Source organism: Calonectris borealis, chromosome Z (genome assembly GCF_964195595.1).
Source record: "Calonectris borealis chromosome Z, bCalBor7.hap1.2, whole genome shotgun sequence".
Lineage (NCBI taxonomy): Eukaryota > Metazoa > Chordata > Aves > Procellariiformes > Procellariidae > Calonectris > Calonectris borealis.
This window is the reverse complement of record NC_134352.1, coordinates 58498013-58521054: the sequence shown is the minus strand read 5'-3', so window position 1 is coordinate 58521054 and position 23042 is coordinate 58498013. Positions and strand designations below refer to the sequence as shown.

At 40.1% G+C, this 23042-nt stretch overlaps 2 protein-coding genes across 5 annotated transcripts in view; one reads left to right on the top strand and one right to left on the bottom strand.

Annotated features, from left to right (window-relative positions):
- Positions 1–6838: 6838 nt before the first annotated feature.
- PTCD2 (pentatricopeptide repeat domain 2) lies at positions 6839–22969 on the bottom strand. 3 transcript variants are annotated; one of them, XM_075136481.1, is made up of 11 exons: positions 22776–22913; positions 20530–20622; positions 18091–18220; positions 17849–17917; positions 17135–17252; positions 15626–15704; positions 14317–14408; positions 11063–11176; positions 9455–9529; positions 8541–8654; positions 6839–7151 (listed from the first exon to the last, which is right to left on the bottom strand). In XM_075136481.1, exons 1-11 carry the CDS (start codon positions 22879–22881, stop codon positions 6927–6929), a joined length of 1215 nt encoding a protein of 404 aa, XP_074992582.1. In that variant the 5' UTR covers positions 22882–22913; the 3' UTR covers positions 6839–6926. The 3 variants fall into 3 exon arrangements, with proteins under 3 accessions (XP_074992582.1, XP_074992583.1, XP_074992585.1); XM_075136482.1 differs by lacking the exon at positions 17849–17917 and having other exon boundaries at positions 22776–22912; XM_075136484.1 differs by lacking the exons at positions 17849–17917; positions 18091–18220; positions 20530–20622 and having other exon boundaries at positions 22776–22969.
- Positions 22948–23042, top strand: part of MRPS27 (mitochondrial ribosomal protein S27) — a 54549-nt gene continuing 54454 nt past the window's right edge. For both annotated transcript variants that reach the window (XM_075136472.1, XM_075136479.1), the window contains exon 1: positions 22948–23031. In XM_075136472.1, coding sequence (XP_074992573.1) covers positions 22968–23031 — 64 coding nt within the window. In that variant the 5' untranslated portion in view covers positions 22948–22967. The remainder of the gene's footprint in view (positions 23032–23042) is intronic.

Below are 23042 nucleotides of genomic sequence, written 5' to 3'. Positions count from 1 at the left end.
ACTAAGCCAGCTACATGGTGGCACGCTGAGAGTTTGAAATCTTCATGTGCATTTGTTTCTCACAGGACAGTGGGGAAATGCAAGCCAGGGTAGGCAGTAGCTCACCTGGGTGTATATCAGAACAATTCAGTTTGGAATGAATGTCCAAAGGTCCTCTAGTCCAAACCCCAGCTCAGAGCAGATCTAATCAGGTCAGGTTGCTTAGGGCCATGTCCAGTTGAGTCTTAAAAACCTCCAAGAATAGAGATTTTACATCCTCTCTGGGCAACCTATTCCAGGGTTTGATCACCTTCATGATAACTTTTTTTATCCTACGACCTAGTCAGAATGTCCTATGTTTCAGCTTGTGTCCATTGCCCCCTGTCCTATTGTCATGCATCTCTGAGAAGAGTCTTAGCTCCACCTTCTCTTTGTCCTCTGATCAGATTGCTGTAGACAGGAATAAGGTTTTCCCAGCTTCTCTTCTTAAGGCTGAGCAAACCCATTTCTCTCAGCCTCTCTTCCCCTGACCAGCTTGGTGGCAAAAAGGCAGAGTACCTCAGTCCTTTCCCTATCACTTGCCACTAGTTCCCCTGCCCCACTGACCAGTAGGCCCACATTCTCCTTAACCTTTCTTTTGCTGCCAGTGTACTTAGAAAAATCTTTCTTGCCATCCTTCACCTCCCTTGCTAGTTTCAACTCCAGCTGAGCTTTGGCTTTCCTGACTCCATTTCTACATGCATGGGCAACATCTTTGCATTCCTCCCAGGTAGCCTATCCCTGCTTCCACCTTCTGTGTGCATTTTTTTTATGTTTGAGCTCAGCCAGGAGCTCTGTGTTCATGCATGCTGGCCTTTTGCCAGCTTGCTTGACTTTCTGCACATTGAGATGGATCATTCCTGTGCTCTGAGGAGCCTGTCCTTGAAGATCAACCAGGTCTCCCAGGCCCCTTTCCTTCCAGGAAAGTCTCCTGCAGGATCCTGCAAGCAAGTTCCTGAACAAGCCAAAACCTATTCTTCTGAAGTCCTGGATCTAGCTTACTCCTCTCAGAATCTTAAACTCCACAAGTCTCATTGTTGCTGCAGCAAAGGTTGCCCTTGCCCTTTACACTATCCACCAGTTGTTGCTCAGTTGTGAGTTGCAGGTCCAACAGAGCGCCTTCCCTCACCAGTTCATCAGTTACATGCATCAAGAAATTATCCTCAATATGTTCCAGAAATCTCCTGGATCCATTGTGCCCAGCCACGTTGCCCTTCCAGCAGGGTGATTAAAGTCACTGATGTGTAAGAGGGTCTGTGACTGAGCCTTCCTCCAGCTGCCTAAAGAATGCTTCACCTGCGCTCTCTTCTTTATTAGATGGGATGTAGCAGATATCCATTGCAGCATCACCTGTGCTGGTCTGTCCTCTAATCCTCACCCACAAGCTCACTACTGGCTCCTCACCTGTCCCAAGGCAAGGCTCCATGCATATGACTCCTTATACAGAGCTCAACCTCTCTGCCATCCCTGCCCACCCCTATCTTTCCTGCATCTGTCCATTGCAGCACTCTAGTCATGAGAGCTATCCCACCACATCACCATGATCCTAACGAGGTCTTAGCTCTGCAGCTGTGCACAGACTGTCCTCCTGCTTGTTCCTCATGCTACACGGATTTGTATACAGGCATTTGAGATGCATCCCAAGTTGTGCTGCTTTTACAGAGGAAGTGTGAGAGCCTTGCCTGTCATGTTGTCTCCCAGACGCATCTGCTCTGCCTCTTATGCCCTCAGTTCTCTCCAGCTTATGGTAACCCTCCCCAGCATACCTCATGTAAAGCCCTCCTCATTAGGTTAGGAAGCCTGATTGCAAAGACACCCTTGCCACGCTTTGTCAAGCATACCTCATCCCAGCTTAGTAACCCTTGCTGTGAATGTGGTCACAGAAGCCATAGCCCTGCCTGCGACACCAGCAGCCAAGCCGTGACACCTTGGATGAGTCCACTTCTGCTTAGGCCTTTCCCTCTCTCACTGACAAGATTGAGGAGACACCACTTTGCCCTTCACTCTGATCCCCAGTGATCTGTAGCCACCCTTAATGCGCCCCAGGTTACTCCCAGTAGCATTACTGATGTCCACATGGAAGAACAGCAAGGGGCAATAGTCCAAACATGAACATGAATAAGCCTAGGCAGCACCTCCACAACTTCCAGATTGATTGTCAGATTGCTGCCTTCATGTCCATAGGAGGGAGTCTCCTATAACTATCACACAGCTTTTACCCTTCATGCGGACACCAGGTTCAGACTCAGCTGGCTCTGATCCCATATGTCTGATTTGCGCAGATGGTCCCTAACTTAACTTGCCTCTGATATCAGCTCCTGCATTTATTTTGAGTTGCTGCTTGGCATAGGGACTTGGGAGCTGACCTCACCTGACAGTATACAAAAGGGTTTGTAGTGAGTTAGAGCACCAGTACTTGCAAAAACCAGCATCTGTGCTTGGGAGGGTGAAGTCAGACTATCTCGGTTTTCACTGCACGTGCTGCTGGAATTATTAGGAGGTCCAGACAACTGCGCAGATCAAAGACACAACAAAAGCTCCTGAAGCAGCTCTTCACCCAAATATCTTCAATAACACAAGCAAAGATAGATATGGAAATAGCACTATATTTCACATTAAAAAACATGGGGCCAGTACCAGCAGTAGTTTTAAGCCTTCCTAGTCCCTCTCGCTGCTTAAATTTATCAATCAGGTGAAAATAAGGTGACTTAAAAGTAGCCTGGAAGGGGAGCAGACAATCAGACTTTTGCTGAGTTCAAAACACTGTTCATAAGCAGCAGGAGAAAAGAAAGAGAGGGGGGAGGGGGTGCATGAGCAACATCTACTTTCAGTAAACTTGCTAAGGAGTATGTGGCAGCACAAGGGCATGCAGGCAGCCACAACAAATGTAGCTTTAAAACAAACACACAAGTCTCTGCTTATTTTGCAATAAAAATTTTTAGAAGGATGAAATCTGAAACAACCCTGAGGAAAAAAAAAAGCAAACCCGAAGGTGAATAGACATCTAAAGGTCTCCCTACTTTCTATAGTGCTGTAAAGTTCTAACAAGTCTTTGTTTCAAAAGTTATCTAAACTTGTGTAGAAGGTTCATTAAATACACAGAAACTGTACTTGAGGCCTGGAAGCATTCCTGAGCTCCCCTACAATGACCAAGCCTTTCATCTTCACTTTTATTGTTTTGAAGCAGAAGATTAACTTGGGAGAAGCACAGAGGAAGTGATCTTTCTTTAGCAAGACTCAAGATCTTGTGGAAAGGAATATGAAAGAGGTATTAACCCATGGAGAAAAGCAGAAGCATCTATAGCAGAGGAATATCAGTCCTTTGAAGACTGCGCACAATCCAGATCCCATGTGAATGTAAAAATTCAAGCTTTTACAACTCAAGTTGGAAAAGGTGCCCAACTTTCTCATAAAGTTATAGCAAAGTAAGCCTTTATACTTGTCATCGGTATACTAGAAGTAACATCAGTAGTCTGTCTCCTAGGCCATTGATTAGTATTTCCACAGAATACTGTAAAAACTGCATTGTGATCATTGGCAAAGATGAGTTGTTTCAATAAACACAGTAAGTTTCAAATTAAATGCTGTAGATCTATAGGTTTGCAGTCTACGCCCACCACCAACCATTTGAAGTTGCCGACTACTGCCTGGCTTTTGCATTTTAAGATGGCATGGCCTCAAACAGAGGGCAAACCGCCCACTCTGCCCTGCCTTTACGTGACCGACACCGCCGGGCCGCTGCCGCTGCAAACCGCGTCGGCAGGAAAGCGTGATGAGGAAACGCCACCTGCTGTCTCCGGGAGCACTGTTCCAAAAAGCTGCCGCAGTGCAGGGACGTGCACAAAACTCATGTTTCGTTTTATTGCAGGAAGAATATCTGCATATGATAAACAGCAATCCCTTCTCACATAACAGTACCCTCACCTGAGCTACTTACTACATAAAGCTTTAAGCAGCGTTCCTATAGAAGTCTCTTGCAGTGAAACCCAGAAAAAAATGCAGCATTTCACTTTGAAACGCAAATGCCTTGTTTTTTCCAGATTGTTCACACACACACACACACAAATCTGTTAATTGAATTTCACAATGTTGGCTTCTCTTTAATTTCAAGGTTCATCCTTGATTAAAACTCCATATAAGCAAAGTACAATTATTCCACTGGCTGCAATAATACAGTGCACAACCTATTCTCTGAGGCTGCCCCCAAGAAATGCTCTCTAGTAACTCCACCCTTGACATTCCAGCCACTCTGACCCAGCAAAGCCCCCAAGTAGCTGCTTAACTTCAGAGAAGTTTGGTTTCCTGATCTTGGGCGCTGGGAAACCAGAAGCCAGCCACACTTAAACACACTAAACTAAGTACATGGCTGAGGACTGTACTGCACAAAAGCCAGTGTGCTCAGGACCTTGATGCACCAAACAGTAAATTTATAAATACACATTCAAATCCAAGCTTTCCCGATTAACAAGCCTCTGTGCAACTTGTATGAAACAAATTAGACTTTGTTTGAAATCAGCTGCATAAATATTAGAAGTTTGCCCTTTTCTCCTACCTTTTTTCCTAAGGGAGGATGTTACCAGTCTTCTACAACACTTCCAGAGCAACTTTCAATATTCTAATTGTCTGAATTTTGTGTGTGTTTCTTTGAACCTACCCTTTAATCCTTCTTGGGTCCCTCTTTCTTTCTCTACCAAAGTATTGTCAGTTATTTAAGGGCGTCCCCCTTCTCTCTCAAGACAAAGAAATGGCGTTTCTTTAAAACAAATTATCGACTTAATAGTCAGGTTGACTAAATCAGCCTCAAGAAAACAAGTAGTCAAGAGAACAAAGAATGGAAAACATCAGCTATATTGACAATTGTAATAGAAGTTATCGTTACTTCAGTTGCAGGTTGGATACAGCCTCAGTCAGGAGCCTAACCAATTCAGATTAAAACAAACAAAAAACCATGCACATTTCAGTCCTAGGATGAACCAACTTCTTGCAATTAATACAAGTTCGAAAGTGCCAAATAAGGAAATTAAACAGAATTGACCTTATATATTTGCTATGTAACAGGTTAAATGGGTCAAACTATCTTCTATTGTCTATAGAAATGTAGTTTTACATCAAACAGTTGTCCTGATAGTACCAACCAACTGAACAAATTGAAGAGTAGTTCACTCCTTTAATTTTTTTGAAACTAATCCTTGCCATACTGCAAGCAGCCTTTACAAATCCTGTATCAAATTTATTTGTGGAGAAAAGATTGGGAGCTACTTAAGGGTTCATATTGTGTTGGAAGTGTTAAAAGAATTTCCAACAGTTAGAAACCTGTACTACTGAATTATGTGTGAAATTACACGCTACACAGTATTACAGAACAAGTAATTAGCTGTGTTCTTAGACTAATGTTTGTAGTACTTTAACCTATGCAACCCATCATAAAAAGTGTGCACACATTTCACAAAAGTGTGATACAAACTTCAAATTATTCGTCACTTACACTTGCATGAACTTCCATCCACTGTGTAACAGTTTTGTGCATTTTAGTATCAACAAGACACATTGGTGACAGAAATGAGTTGCAGTGTTAAAGCCTCAGAAGGAAACCTCTGACCTGCTGTAGCCACATTTGCTTTGATGGCTAAAGATGTGTTTCTGCATGGATGGGTTATTGTTTCTTCACAGTGACTCACTGGCTTCAAGAAAGTTCCATGTAGCATGCACAGATTCATTCACAGAAAGAATCCTTTGAGTTCTGACATTTGCTTGAGGGGAGGAGAGACAAAATAAAAATAAAAAGAACAGAAGCCAAAGGAGAGATAAGGTGGTGCAACTTGGAGAGTACCAAGCTGGGCTCCACCTAGTCTTGTGCTCACAGGACTGCGAAGTTCTGCACCAACAGGCCCATCACTTCCCATGCAGAAGTAAACCAGTGAGTGCCAGCCAAAGCATAGCTGCTTCCAATTCCTTCTGTTCTGGATGGTGAATGAGAAAAGATTTTGGGGTATACAGGACTCACAGTTACAAACAGCTTTTTGTTACTAGAACCAAGCACATTTGGCCTGGAGTCATTAAAGCTGGGTCAACGTGAAGCTTCTTTGTACTGTTTTTATGATCGCTTGCTCTACGTATTAGTGAATTACGCAGACGATATGTAATTCTAGTCTAAAAAAGTGATCGTACTCGCTTTAATAAACTTGTTAGGACTTAGTTGCAAATTTGTATCAAGATCTGCTTATCCTGGGAGGCTTAATATCAGAAATTTGAAGGAAGCAATATGTGGGGCCACTCACTCTGAGACTTTTGTTCAGGAATCTCCTTCAATTGAGAAACAACCAGTTCACTACCTGCCATAGCATTTCCGTGATCCCATTTGATATGAAAAAACATCCTAATATATTGCTTCTGAAGAAAAAGATATTAAAGGTAACAAAAGATGCTTGCTTTCCTCTGATTCTCTTGAGATGTACAGAATTTGAATAGATACTTAAAGCACTTCCATGCTCTTCTATCTAGCCGCTGGACAGCATCTATCCTTTCAGATGCAGATCCAGTCAGAACATTACATCTGATGAAGACTGAATTTTCTTCTCATGAACCACAGAAGTCAGGTCAGATACACACACTATTTTGTTCACTTCCCTCAGGACGTTTAGCATAGGAAAATCTTGATTTAAGTGCCTGAGGAAAAACTTCAAACCATTCTGTCACTCCATTTCTGAACAACACACAAATACCCACTACCGTGGCTTGGTTTTAGCATCAAAATTGAAATGTGGGAGCTACATGATCTGTAGTTAAAATGCAGTTTCACACAAACAACTTAAACAATTGCTCATTGTGGAGGAGGGGAGAAGACATTTTATTTGAACCTGCCTCCTAAGAGATGCTAATGGCAGTTCAGTTTGCCATCAAATATTGAACTATTCCAACAACAGATTTGACCGAAGTGGTTTAGCAGCCTGATAGCCCAATTGCTTCTGATTTAAAAGCTTTGCAGGGGTCTTCTTTGAACTAGGAATCTGGAAAAGCATGTCTTCCAGCGTGCACATGGTTATCCGTCCTGAAGCTTGTAGTTTCAAATAAATATCTCCTAATTTGGCAGAAAGGTCGGGATTTTCTTCTATCTTTTCCCTGACTGTAGCCAGCTAAGAAGGAGAAAATGACAGACTGTTACAGTTCAGCAAGTGAAGATCTCATTCAATCATCATATTGAAACAAGCAATCACTCAAAGAAAAAATAGTACACAATGTAAGATATGTGGCTAATGCAATAACTCATAAGAAGAGGATTTTACGCAGCAGACATTATACATCACCAGAAAATGGTGGAAATGCACTGGATATCTATTAGAGAGAGTTTATTAGATTTAAAACTTCCTCAAAGTTGTACAGTCCTATCTTCAGTCCTAGTACAAATTAACACAATTATTTTGTATTTAAACCCAGGAAACGTAATTGCTTCCGGGAATCTACCTTCCAGATCAGCACAATTCTAATTATTATTATGTATTACACTAAATGTACAGTACAGTACAAATCAATAAAAATCAGACTACAGAACACTGAGAAGTTCTGTATGTCATACACAGAGTATGAGCTCAAGTATAAGTAACTCTCTCAAAAATTGTTTTTGATCAACAACCTTTTGTGGAAGGAATGGATTAGGACTAATGCCTAGTCTTCTTCAGGACTGTTACAAATTTGCCAAACAAAACCAAAATACAACATTGACACATGCAACATTTATTGCAATGAATTTACAAAATGAAATGCTGCTTAAAAAAAATTCTTTACAACATAGTAGCTAATATACATGTGCTATGTTTTGAAAGGTATGCCCACCTTCTACCTAGTATTTGTTATTTTATGTATCAGTTATTCATTTTGCTTAATAGGCAGCAGTGAAAGGCTAAGTATTTAATTATTAACACAGTCTTAAAATATCTTGTTCCATAGACACATTCAAAATGAATACACTAGTAAGTTTCAGGAAAAGCAGCAGCAATGCTGCTAAGCTGATAGGGGTACATATGTGCTCTGAAGGAAGCCTTCTTGGTAATCAATATGTAAAAGCTATTTTTTACAGTAAGATATAGTAAAATAGCAAAAGCTATTATTTCCCATATCACACTTCCCTGTACAGCATCACAGGTCTTTGTAAATATTACCAACCTAACAATATCGCTGTGATCAGAACTTTATTCTCATTTTTACATCAAATGAAAATAGCATAGAAGGTAAGGGATTAAATTATTTAAGGCATTAAATTATTTAATGTCACTAGGGAACACTTCATCTCCATTCAGATGAAATTTGAGCTTCTAAGAGCAAGATCCACAATAAAAAAGGAAGTGGACAGCTAAGTGCTTTGTCCAACAGTACATAAAGCCAGGCAGCTGCTTTGGCATCTGAATGCATCAGAACCCAAACAACTTTAGCAGGGTGAACTCAGGCACCTGGAGTTCTGTAGCTGAACCACCATCCTCATGGCTCAGCCAAGCACCATGGACCTCCTCTTATTACTGTATACTTACCACCTGTTCAGAAAACTCGACTTTTTTCACAAAGGGAGGAGTATCTACTTCCACTGCTGCCTCTAATATCTTTATTACTTCTTCTAGCGAACCAGATCTGAGCTGGACAAGAACCTTAAAAAGAAAATAAAACCACACCACACAAATAGTACTTATCATCAGAATGCAAATTTTAAAAAAAGTGTTTGAGGAAGACATGAAGCAAAGCAGGACAAAATACATTTCTAGATGCTGCACTGATAAAAATCCATTAATCGGGAAGAAAGAAGAGGGAATGATCAATTTCCACAGAGGTTTCAGGTTTTTTCGCAGCTAGGACCTGGAAAGGAAGGGTGAGCCTGGAGGCAGAGCTCCTCTGATGGAGCCGCATTAGCTGTTCTTGAATAAAATGTTTTTTTCCATAGCTTAGAGAAGTCACTTACAGGGCACATGCAGTAGACTTTCTCTCAGGCTGTAGACCATGCAATTAAAGGAAAAAAATGGTTTTACGTACATATGCGGTTAAGGTTCATAGGGCTGAAGGAGGCCTGAAGTGGGCAGAGCCCAGCTAAGGAAGGCATTTACTTAGAGGTGTGGTTTTTTAAATCTCTTGTAGCAAGAAAGCAAAAAGTCACAGTGTCATAACTAGCAATTGCTCATGGGTGTGAACAACTCACAGATGTAGGACTGGTCTACTTTCCATTCCCATTTATGGTAGTAAGCGATTTTAAAAAATGGGGGAGGGTGTTAGCAATTCAGAATGTAACTCATTCAGCTGACAAATTGTCTTTTGGCTCAAAAACAAGCTCAGCAACAGTACTGATACACGCCTGTGCTACTAAGAAGCTGGCCTTCTCCTACTTTGCACGTGGGGGTTTTTTGTCCAGTATAGCATATTTCTCTGCAAGATTCTAATACAAAGCAAGCATACTTACTTTAAGGTTATTGTATAGGTTGTTCTCTGTTTTCATTATCTGGGAACAATAAAATTTGGCTTGTGCTACATCATTCTAGGAAGGAATTATAAATAATAAAAAAAAATACGGTTAAACATGTGTAACACACTTCTACAATAAAAGTTCAAGAAAAACAAGTCTTTCACAACTTTTCAATGAATCACAAACCAGCATCTAGAACCCCTTCACCAAGACCCATAGACTCCAAATAGCATCCAGCCTGTGAAAGGAACACCCCACGCTGGAGCTCCCATGCCATCTGGCTCTTTAGCACACCAGACAGTTCTCCCTGCCTCAGATCAGCAGGGAAAGGAAGCGTGTCACCAACACTGAGCATGAGAGCACCTAAAAGATAAAAGATCCACACACATGCTCATTCGGCACGTGTCAGAGTACTTAAATGAAGTACAGCATATGTTAATGTGGGTATTTATCCTGCCCAGCACTTTTGGACATACGCATTTACAGTACTGTATCTATGTCATCAACTGATTTGTATAGACAGTAAATGTTACACTGACATTTACTAGACCAACCACTTGGGATCAAGAAACATCTTACAGCAAGATGTACTGTCAAAGATCATGCAGTTTAAGGAATAGCTAAGTGTAATGTGGAGCAAAACAAGAATTTTAACTGATTTTTACTTAAAGCAACAACATCAAGGATATTTCATGTTGTTTCAGAGACAGAGATTTGTTTTTTTAACCTCAATACCAATGAGAAGCCCTGTCATGCCATTATGCAGATGAATAAATTAATTTCGATGACGCTATTGTTCAGTGTCTCTGTTCACAGAGACAGTGCAAAAAAGACCACAGAGTGCATAAGAAAATTTAATAATTTTACTTCATTCATTCAAATCCACGAAAAACATCAAATCGCTAGCTTTTACAGTGCTTCTGACTTCTGTTTAGACATGAAACAGAGAAGATTCAGAATTTCCTCAAGCTGTATACACAAATTAATGGCAGAGGAAATACTAGATTTTAGAATTTCCTAATTGTTATTCTTCTGCTCAGTCTTTCACCCTGTACTGCCTCAGAGCCCCTTCATATCAGTGCTAAGGCACATGAGGTATATGAAAACCTTCCCCTGAAGAAACATGTTTTGGAGAAAGACAGGCCATCTCCCAGGCAGTAGGGCAATACACATCATAGCCCTTGAGTTTGCCTCCCAAGATAAATATTTTAAAGAGATGATTGTGCAAATATTTTAAATTATCATTTTAATTCTACTTAAAGGAAACCATCACTAAGTAGTAGTATCTGCAGGATTGGGTTCACGGTTACATCTAACCTGCTGGCCCAACTCTCTTTCATTTTCTAAAAATATTCTGTATGGTATTGTCACTAGCACAAAATATCTGTGTATTAGATTCAAAACATATGTTTAAATTTCAGAATTTCCACATTCGCTTTGTGTGGGAGTTGTCTATAACCCTACACTTTCGGGGGCCTAAAAGTTCTAGTACTTGAAGTTATTACATAGATCAGTTATGCTTCCTCTATGTTAGCTTCCTTTCACTATCTTACTATAATAAAACCAAAGAGCATCAGGCACAAATCAAACCAAAAGGTACTGTACCTGCTTCAGAGCAGTTGCCACAGCAAAGCAGAATGCTCGCAGTGGTAATGTGTCACCTTTTAGCTGTGCTTCTTCAAGGAGTTTTGCCGAGATTTTGCAAGATTCCAGGTTTTCCTGCATAGAAATTTCAAACCTAAGTTGCACTGGTTATTCTCGTGATCTGAAAGGACTGTAGGCAATTGCAATCACATTCAGAAGGTATTCGGAAGTCAACATACTGTAAGATTACCAAGGCAATCCATATCTGAACCCAATCAAGCAGACTGTGTGCCACATTTCTTGAGAAACACAACATCAAAATACAAAGTTCAGAAGAAGGTAAAAATAACTTCCATTACTTTAACAACTATGCCTTGCCCTAACTGTTTTGGTTTCTACAAGAGATAAAAAAACTCTGGCACTATGCTAAAACCAACAGATGCTTTCCTTTCCACTTTCCAATCATTCCCAAATCAGGAAGAAAGCTTACTTCTTGTCCTTACTTTATTCTAAAAGCTACATTAGATAGTTAACGAAAATCAATGGTTTCTAAGCATTGAACTACTCAGCACCATTACACTAAAGAAATCTGTGCATGTGCAATTTTGAACATTCAGCAATTTTTAGCCTCTCTTACGGATTAAATCTTCCAAGACATTTCCAAAGTATATATTCTAATATGATAGCTTAGACATTTGCTTGTTTTCCAACACAGACAGCTTCCATGATTGCTGGGACTATTTTCAATAGGAGTCTATAGTAAAAGGCAATGAGTTTACCTGCATGTTACCTCACAAACCACCAACTCTCAAAAACAAATGCTCCTCACACTGGAAATTATGAGTAGAGCTGACTGGGCCCCAAACAAAGTAACACCTGCCAAACTTAGAAGCTTGGAAGGCAGCAGAAAGGTTTTGTAACAACTGGTACCAACAACATGGATAAGAGCCTTCATATTCCTTCCTAGTGTTTGGTGTTGATTTCTGTTCCTACTGTTCAAAGTGTCATTCCTGCAAAATACTGGCCATGATTTATGGGGTAGGGTCATCCTTTGGGTGTTTAAGGGATGCTTTTCCATGCCACTGTTGAATGGTCTGCACAGCTTGTGAAAATACCTTTTAAACCGCATGACAAACCTGTAGTTTAAAACATTGTCTTTGAAAATTTAGAAACATTCTGACCACCAGAAGATTGATTATTACTACATAAATATTTTGTTGTCATCAAAAGGCCTATAGCCCCTTCCTGCACTAAAAGAAGGACCATCTGTTACCTTAGAGGATAGCAGTGCCTTACAATGATTTAAAACATCCCAGAAGTGTTTTAGAGTCTAAAACACTTCTGTACAAAGATTAAACATTAATTCCTTTGTTTATCCACTAGCAGTAATCTGAGCTTTAAGCCTTGTGCATTTTTCTGTACTGGTCTCTGGCATGGTTATTCAAAAGAAACCAAGAATTAATCTGGTAAAAATCCAACACTGCTCTTAATGATACCAGCACATTATTTCCAGTATTCAAGGAGTGCATCTTGAAGATATTTCCCTTCAAGATTTTTTCTGAAGTTTCCTATGCTGCATTGCAAGCAAAACCACTTTTGAGCTTCATGGTTTCTTCTCCTACCACTAACAGCTGCATCAACAGATTAAGCTTTTGAAAGAGCTCCACCTAATCCTCTTTAGTGCATAAAGGGTTACTACAGCTTACTCCCTTATTGACAGTATTTTATCTTAATGAAAAAAACCCCAAAATTTATTGTGGCTGTTAAAACAACCCAGTGACAGAATCATTTCCCCTCTATTTTTATCAATTTGCTAAACAAGTAATGATGGGCCACATTCTCTATTGAAAATAAACACAGGTAGGGCCAGAAGCAGTTGAAAACAGAAGTCTCAGGAACCTCTTCCTGTTGCACATGCCATGGATCCAAGCCTTCTGAGAGCAGGTCATGGAAAGAACCATGCAAAGATTTTAGGGAAAAAGCTGCAGCAGAGGGAGTAAAGGATACCTCAGAGAAACACAGTGGGTTTCTGTGAAAGCCTTTACGTAAACGGGCAGAGTATAGACCAAGGAGCAACCTTAAAGTGATAAATATTGCCTCAGTGGATGCTAGTAGCAAACACCAGCTTATAAACGTTCTAAAAAAGGCACCTTCTACGTAGAACTGGTAACATCTCTAAACTGACTGTAGCCATTAATCTCTAGCTGTTTTTAACAGCAGACAACTTCCACAGCTCTGTCTACTGCCCCACTCTCCAAACACCAAAGCCATATGGCTATTTCTATTTCCTCTGACCTAAAGGCAGCCCTGATTCATTAAAACTGAGAATTTCAGAAGCACCATATAAATTACTGCTGAGCTACCATTTTAGGCCAACTCCTTTTTATCACAGATGCACTCAGTTTCATTGCATGGTTAACTGAGAAACCTGAGGAAGTTTAGTCTAGTGGTGTAATTTTTCCTCAGGTAGTGTCTTTCTTCCTAAAAACATGGGGAAATTGAAGAAGAGTTTGGGAAGGTCCTATGTTAATATCTCAAATTGCAGAACTGACTCAAATCTGGAGAGGAAGATCAAAATAAAAAAAGTTTGGGGATCTCACTTTGTTACAAAAGGGAAACAATTCTGAGGAAACACTCGTAGAACCTATGTAGCCTAGTTTCTTATGTGTTCATGCTCTTTTTCTCTGAGCTAAAAATACAGTTAAGCTCAAGGGGCTGCCTGTCTCTCACTGAAGGCATTAATTTAGGTTTCTTTTTTCCACTCAGCTGCCCATTTTTGTCAGGCATGTAGGAACAGATTACCTTTGAGAACTCTAATCCTTGTCAAATTACAGAATGGCTCAAGGTTACTCAGAGTGGGAGGGAAGAAATGGATGGGAGCTGTCTAACAAACAGAACATATCATATATATGCCTTGTCTCTTATGGAAGACAGATTAGAAAACCAATATTGAGGCTCAAGCACAGAGTATAGTCTGAAGACATGCACAGATCCCAGAGAAAGAATACTATCAGCCAATCAAATCAGTTCCTTAGTGCTTATGTCCACGTAATTTTTTAGAGATTTGCTTTGTGACGTTAGTTTGTATGCGAAGCTATATATGTGCACCATATCACGCACAATGAAGCAATTTAGGACTTAAATATGTCCAAAATATTTGCACTAGATAAGAAATCATGATTGGGAACACATGGAAATTCTAAAATCCAAAAAAAAGGAAGACATAGAGAAGGCATTTCAAATACTTTTTCATCATGTAAATTGAAAATACTTACCAGTTTGTAGCATATTGCAAATGCAAGTAGATAGGTTTCTTTGTTGAAAGGTATACCTTGTTTTTTCATTTCTAACAGAACTTCCAAAGCACCTATCAAAAATACATTAGTGTTACTCACTTCACAGATTTAAGGCTGTACATATAGTAACTGAAAAAAAAAAAAAATTTCAACATGGTATGAGCACTGTAAGTCTATTTCAAAATAGGAATGTAAACTGAAATCTGTTATTTTTTTTAAAAATTAATACATTTCAGAAGTTTAATTTAGGGTCAGCTGGATGTAAGTATTTCTTCCCAGCAAGGAGGTTTTCAACCTACATTAGCATCTAGCCTTACTGTTCTGTTATTTTCATACAAATCTAAAACTAAATTCTAGATACTTGACAAAGCCACTCTCATTCTTCCTAACTGCCCAGAAAGCCAGCCTTTTAAACACATGATCAAAGCTTCCACCATTTTAGGCAAACTATCTAACAGCTCCTCAATAACGCACATGCTCTACTACACCACAACACTGATCTAGTTATTTTTACAGTGGCTCAGTCTCAACTTCTAGGACAACCACTGGACTTAGATTTGCCAAACGTCAAGAGACTGTTCTGCTTTGCCAAACGACAAGATACCAAGTGCTGCGTATTCAAAAAATTTCAAACAAAGGGATTTGCTTGAAAAGCTTACTCCATACTCAATTTAAGGTTTTCTCATGGAAAGTCTTTTCATTCAGGTCAGATGATTCCCCCTTATTCTCACAAAGGGCCAAACTGATTTTAAGCATTTGACTTAAATATTGCAGTAGCCACTCTGTGTGGGCACACTAGTAAGACAAACCAAGAGAAGACTACGGTCTGGTTTTGTCATCAAAAGGAAAAAGGGTACTCTTTCCTGCTCTGACACAAATGCAGAACTGCCAAAAAAATTATTGAAGAACTTACTGTTCCAAAAACCGTGTAAGACAAACTTTGAATAGAGAAAACAAAAAGCTATGGGAAATTACGAACCAAAGAGAAGTTAAGCCTTCAGAGAAGAGGGTTTAGGAAAAAAGCCCCCCTGGATAATCACAATTCTGTGCAACTGAGAATGGTAACAATACCATTGGAAGTATGAAACAAATTCAGTCTTCCATTTTTATTACACACTACAGTGCAGCTCATTCACATTTACACTGATTTACATGATGTTTGGCCTTCTAAAACCATAAACCCATCAGCAATATTCATTAAAAATATATATATTTATATACACACACACACTTACAGTGAGAAGCATCCTCCTCAAAATGCATTTGCCTTAGCAAACACAGTACTTACTTTCAAAATGGCCCTTTTTAAACAACATAGTCATCAAAATATGGAATGATGTACTCTCTGAGAAAAAACCACGCAAATTCTGGAGAAGCAAGCATAAAGAAATTTAGGACAGAGAATATTCTTACTGTGCACAGCATTTAGCAGGTCCTTCTACTGGAATAAGCCCCATCTTCACAAGTTCAACATTTAACTTTCTGGGTTCCCTGACTGTCCCTCTGTCAAGTAACCTCTAAAATACCAGTGACTCAGTATGGTCAAAAGCTCACTAAAATTAAACAGAAATTTCCCAGAGACTCCCACTATCATTTTTTTTTAATGACAGATTGTGACCTCTAAGTTAACACAAGCAGAAGTCACTGACTAATGGCAACTCCAAAATCTCAGCAGAAATACAGCTTGCAGCTGATTAACAATATCTTTGAGGTAAAGTACCACCACCATGAAGCTGAAAGAATTTTTTGCTAATCACAATATCAAATGATGAACAGATCAGCACAAGGGCTTGAGTGATGACAAGCAGAGTAGCAGAAGAAAGAGGAAGTATATTTTACATTCCACTTCAATCACAGTGTGTGTTGGGAATAGCCAAATAAAATGCCAGAGGTATTAAGTCTAAATTTCTGCAGCAGAGTCTGAAGAAGTGGTACTGTATCTTACTATATCCATCAGTTACTAAGTCCTGCAAGTACCGCAGGACCTATCTTAATGACATAGATCTCAAACAAAAAAACCCAAACCAAAACAAAACCCACACATACTCTTACACATGCCTATTTAAGAATAGTAGCCCAAGTATGCCTAGCTTCTGGCTAGGCATATCTCATGCCTTAATGGATTAACATCATAGAGATGACTTTCCACTGGCCGCTGAAGATTTTTGAAGACACAACATTGTTGCACAGAATCTTTTTAATTTATTATACACTGGGCATGATTAATATCTTCTCATAATAGCACACATAGCATTTTACAGATATTCAAAAACAAGTCCTTAAGTTTCTTCAGCACTAAAATGGCCAAGTTCCTGAGCTGATGAATATCATATCACCTCTACAGGGTTCAGAGGGAGTCTGAAGTACAGAGAAACATGATAAATATGTGCAAATAACCCAAGGGATTTCAGAGGACTACTACATAAAAACTCAGAAGTGTTCCTTTCCAAGAATGATCTAATGCAACACAGGATGCCAGAAAACATGCATCAGCTGTGTTCATTTGAGGAATTATTTTCTAATCAATACTTTTTATTCAAATGATGCAATTACACAGAAGTACAATAACAATGTTATCAGTCAAACTAGCATTTAATTTTTCTTTTAATTACTGTTTTGCTATTTTTAAAATAAAAAACATGTAATCTGCATCCTTACATTAATGTCATAGACATCTTTGCTACCGCAACATATACTTCAGGTCTATGAGCTCATGCAAAGCTCATGCATAGCATACCAATTACTTATATTGGCCTAATAATAACAACAAGATTTTCAAAATATATAAGGGAATTACCTGATCTTTGATAAGTTCTACTGCAGGTCTTTCAAGGTCTAGCTCATAACATAGCCTCATAAAGAGGGGCCCAAATTTAAAATTATGTAAGGCTGTGATTCCATTCTGTTCATGGTACCTATTGGAAAGATTAAAAAAAAGTTAATCACACAGAGCATGGAATTTGTCAAGGGAAAACAGCTTTAAACAGACAGCAAGAACTGTATGTGGAATGATAAAGGCACACTTCTCTATCTGCACCAGCCAATGACATTTAGATAACAGGAGATTAATTTTACGGAAAAAATATTGTTTTGATCAAACTAATAAATTAACTAGTAATATGTAATCTCTTCTATTTCCAGTTAAGTAACTTGCATTGGATTAGTAACAGAATGGGTCTCTGCCACAAAAATTCCAGCTATTTTACCTTTTATTCACAGAACAATAGCACAGGAAGTTGCAGCAGTCTATTTTAGCAGAAGTACCTGCTAAAATACCTGAACTTTTTCTCTCCTACACTAAAAAAGAAATAAAAAGATAAAAATAAAGTGTTTTACTCTTTTCTTTATAGCTCCTACACTGTAATTGCTGGGAAGGCTTTCATTCACAAAACCCCCTGACCTGCCACTGCTGGGTCCAGACCAGTTTATAACCAGGTGTGTCTTGGTTGGAAAATGCCACTGAACACACCACTACCTCTCAGCTGAGAGATGACGTTTCTACGTGGCTCACCATTCATTCTGCATACAGCAGGACACGACTTTGTTCCCGTAGCTTGACTCTCCTTTGATCTGAGAGTCTCTGAAGGGTTGGAAGATGCAAAGTAAATGAAGATACAGCCTTCGTTTAAGCAATTAACTATGCATACAGCCACTAAATTAGGACAAGCCCTCAAATGCAGACAAAACCTGAGATGATCTAATAAAAGCAAAAAAATAAAAGACAGAAGAGTGTTACCTGGATTGTTAAAATACCTGTAAATAACTTTTCTGGCTAGTTCCACATCAGATGAAGTCTGACATAAATGCAGTAAATTTTTTAATTCATTTTTGAGAATCAGTCCATTTTTCTTTAATTTTTCTTTAATACTTTTAAAATATGGATCTGGAAATAAAACACATTATAGCAGCAGTCTATAGACAATTCCATTACCTGTGTTGCATACTTGGTACCTGAAACATGGAGATTCAATGAAGCAGAAAACTTGTTTTTTTCACCAAGAAAAATGCATAAAGCTTCTCACAGACAAGTATGCCTAGGTGTCCCCACGAAGTCATGTCAGAATTGGAAAACCAAGAAGATGCTTCTTGTGAACTTAATTTCATTGTGTATGTTATGGAATAAATCAGGTAACACAAAAAATTTAAAGGGGCAGGAAGTTTTCCACCTTATTTCTCTTTTTAAAAAGCAAGCAAACAAACAAAAACAATCCCACTCAGCATTCAAAGGAGCATAAGAACTTCTACTCAACACTGTGCGTACAGAAGATTTAAATTCCTTCACAACTGATGCAAATATAAAGAGTCTCATACATAATCTATGTATTTCTATACATAGTCATAAATTTAGAGTTGCTTCCCTTCTCCCGCAAAAAAGAGGTTTCTCTATCCAGCACATTTTCCTACGACAAAGCAAGCACAAAGACAAGTCCTTCAGTTAAGGAAGGTAATCTCAGGGCTCTGATTCAGACATACACAAGATTAAAATCACAGGTACCACCTGGCAGACCCATTCTTCTAATGGTGCTGCCCTCTGTCTTGCACAGGGAAGTGAACTTTTTTGTACCAGTTGCTGGGTCACTGCTGTTTCCTACTACTGGTAACCTACACAAGAGGTGCAAATTGAGCAACCCAGAGAACATCATATTCACCCACTGGATGCATATCTGTTCCTACATGCAAACACAAGTCCTTACTCAAGACTCAGATGCAGAGCTGAATCCTGTGAAGTCAGAAGAATGTCTAAGTACGCATATATAATGGTTGTGATGTATTCAAAGGTGCGCAGAAATTTAAAAAACACCTGGGATCTGAACGGTATTTGTAAAGAACACATAACAGTTATTGTAACTACTGTAGGTAATTATTTAGCTGCTGTAGTTAATAGTATAACTATTATAGTTAATAGTTGCATTATAACTATAATAAAAAATAGCTATTATATATTCTGTGTAACATAATAGTTATTTCTGCTTTTTCCATTTCTAAAACAAGTTTATTACTAGCCCTGATCACTTCTTTTCATCTTTCAAGTATTAGACTAAACACTGAGTACAGAAACATGCACGCATACACACAAATAGGTGCTTAACACATTGTTTTCATCAGTTCTGAGAGGCTACTATTTGTACAAAACAGAAAGGTCAACTGTGACCTGTAAAGCCAAATATTTGGCTTCTACAAACCTGTTTTAGCAAGTGTGATTGACCCATAGCAATAAATTCAATGTAGGATGAATAATCCCCAATATGAGTACACCATCATCACAGCAAAATATAACACTATGACTTGCCACTGCCCGATTTAAAGTCTACTTTTACTTAATATAGAAAAACTGTAATGTTGACTTTACCTTCCTCTCTGTCCCAGAAGACTAGTTTATATAAACTAAATTTGATTATTTGTCTCTTCCTTGCCACACAAAAAAAATTAAAATTAACTACATCCTTTGGAACAATTGTCAATTTGTATCACTAGAACACCTGCACATGATTAAACAGGTGCAGGAAATGGAGTTTTACCTAACCTTCCTTAAATATTAAGGACAGATTAATGTTTACATTTATGTTCCTTAAAGAAAAGAATTTGTATACGCTTTAAACAGCATGACAAAATCCCCAACAGAAAAAAATCCACTGATCTTTCTCCTTCATTAGTTTGGAAAACCTGAATTTGTTTTTCATATTCTGAGTATGCATAGATCATCTGGAATTGGGTGTACAACTGAGAACTTACATTAGGTAAAAGGAAAAAAATCTAAAAGAATAAGCTAACTAAACTTACAGAGCGGGTTAAAAGAGGATTACTGGCATAAGCCTTCTCTGGATAGTTAAGCAGCTATTTGTATTAACTTTCTCTGCTGATGGTATATTTGAAGCAAGACTTGTAGACTGAAACAGTATTTTCTGTTGGACTATCTGACGAAGTTGGAAAAGCAAGGACACAAACATTTCAGGTCTTATGTAAACACCTTGCATACTTGAAAGCTTCTCCACATTTTCCAACATAGCATAACTAATACTGTTTCATTCTAAAAAGCCTCAGATCTTCCAATAATTTTAGCTACAAAGGGAAAGACATTAAGTTGTTGTTTTAAATGGGGTCAATTGGTGTCACATTAATGACTTTGACTGTCTTGTTTCCTAGGACTTACGCTAAAATTGAGAATGGTGATTATGAAATAAATACTAATACCTTTATTGCCATGAACTTCATTTCTAATTGCCACTTTCATCTGCTGAAATTCTTGTAATTTTATATCATCTTCTGTTAGCAGATACCGCTTCCCTACCACAAGAAAAAAAGAGGAAGGTTGAGTTTTACATCACACTGTCTGTTTTAATACTACTGAGCTTTGCATTTACAAATTACTGCTGTTAATTATTGCGTGATGCCAGACCACTGGCAGCATGATACTAAAAAAAGACTGCAAAAATTGCAGTTGCTTGCGTCACTGACAAAAGAACCCGAGCACTACATCACAGCTTTCCAGAGTTAATGTGTACAAGGATGAAAAAGTATATATTGATTGGATGTGCAAAAGAAAAACCAGAGACACCGTTCCTCTCCACATAGCCAAGGTACAAGCGGATTCTGCACAAGATCTTTCTCCCCTTTCATGCTTTTATAATGATTTGTCCTGTCATCTCTTTGTCCATTACAATTCACTAGTGGCACAGCTTCCTTTCCTCACATGTGCTGTCCCCACTATTGTAGAATGCATCATTCTGGAAGCTCCAAACCACAGTAGGAAGACAAAATGTAAAAACACAAAGCTTATTATTTGGATTGTAGTAACACTTAGGAGACCTGGTGAAGTTCTGGTGCAGAACAAACATCAGAGATAAGACAGTCATTGAGTCTAGAATCTCAATATTAACTTTGGGTGCTGACCTCAACAGTACTGTGTAGTAAGCTCCTTTAACAAAAGCGTCATGCAAATGCTATTTGTGAAGTTTTTGCTGTCACAAAACCAGCTCTCCAGTAGATTTTTATTTGCAGCCAATGATTTTGTAACAGAGAGCCACTGTAATAGTTTATGTTGTCACAATCTAACCTTTTAAGTTTTTGGTTTCTTAAAGAATGATTCTAATCATGAAGGGATAAGAGCAAGTATTGACCTGAGTTAGGTTATTTATTCTTCTTCTGCCTTTCCCAAGCAAAATGTAACAGGCCATCCAAATAAAAACACTTGTTTTCTATGCAAGCGAAGCACGTTAGTGACACGCTTCCTAAAATCTGAAGAAAAAATCCATTAAATGGCATCTTTAGCCATTAAATTTAATGGAAATAGTTCCAATGGGTAAACAAATACACTTTATGCAGCCGGAAATTGGCCTGTATTACCCTGCCATTTACTTCCCACAGACCTTCTCAGCTGGTCTAGCACCGAAAGACCACCCCTGTCCTGGGCCTCTCCAGAGCTGATGTGGGAATCATGCTGGTGCCTGGGGTGGGACAGGCGCACCACACCACATGGACACTCAGTGGTCACTGGCGGTGTCAGCAGAGAGCTTGGGGCAGCAGAATTTTACTCTTCTTGAATTCAGTTTGCTGAATTCTACTGCTTCCTTAAATTCATACCTTACAGCATTATAGAAATAAACGAGTGCACAACCAAGATATAGGGCCTCCGAGGAAAAAGGAGGGAGATTGATACAATGACTGGCGCACGCAGGCGGTGCAGGCCATCCAGGAGAACTTAACCAACCAACCTGCTTTACCTCAGACATGGCACAACCCTCTAAAAAGGAAGGCCAGTGAAGAGCGGTGGGCAGACCACCACGCAGGGGGGATCTTCATGTCTTTGAGGGGCCTAACAGAGTCGTAAACTGAGCAAAATCTCCACCGACGTTGGCGCAGCAGGCCGGGAGCCCCAACGGGGCCTATGCTGGGGAGCTCTCTGCCATACACCTACTCTCCCCGTGCCTCCGTTTGGTTCTCTGGGCGAGGGAGAGCCTTTGAAAGGCCTCTGAAGCCTGGGCACGGTGGTGGTGGTGACAACCAGCAGGCGCAGCCCAGGGTCTGGATAACGTTGTCATCCTCCCAGAATAAATACACATTTATGAAGCTGCATAAATGAAGCTGGTTTTTTTTTTTTTTTAGTGGCTCATATCCAGCCAGCGGCAAGCACGGGATAAATCGAGTAACGCTGCTGCCAACCCTCCCCGCGGGACAACTCTGCCGCACCAGCTCGGCCTGCCCACGGCAGCACAAACGGGCCCGCTTTGAAGCCCACTGGGAACCCCTCGGCGCTCCCCGCCATACCCCGCGCCGAGTGGCATCCCGCAGGAACTACAACTCCCGTCAGGCACAAGGCTGGTGGCCGTCGCCGAGCCTGCCGGGAGTTGTAGTACTCCGGTCGGCCCCCCAGTCGACGGGCCGCCCAGGGCCCCGGCCGGGCATCCTGCTGCCCGCCCCCGCCACGCAGCCCGCGGTACCTCCAGGCGCGCAGCCCCAGCAGCCCGAGGCGGGCGGGCGAACCGCCGAGCGCCGCACCGCCTCCCGCACCACCCGCTGGGAGCCGCCAGCGAGCACCGCCGCCATCTTGCGCCCGGGCCTGCCGGCGACGGCCGGGGGCGGGGAGCTCGCAGCCCTGCCCCGCGCCGCCGCTCACCTCCTCCCTCGGCGCCATGGCCGCCCCCGTGCTCAGGCGAGGCGTGCTCTGGAGCGGGAGGGCCCTCGGCGCTGCGGCAGGTCGGTGGTCC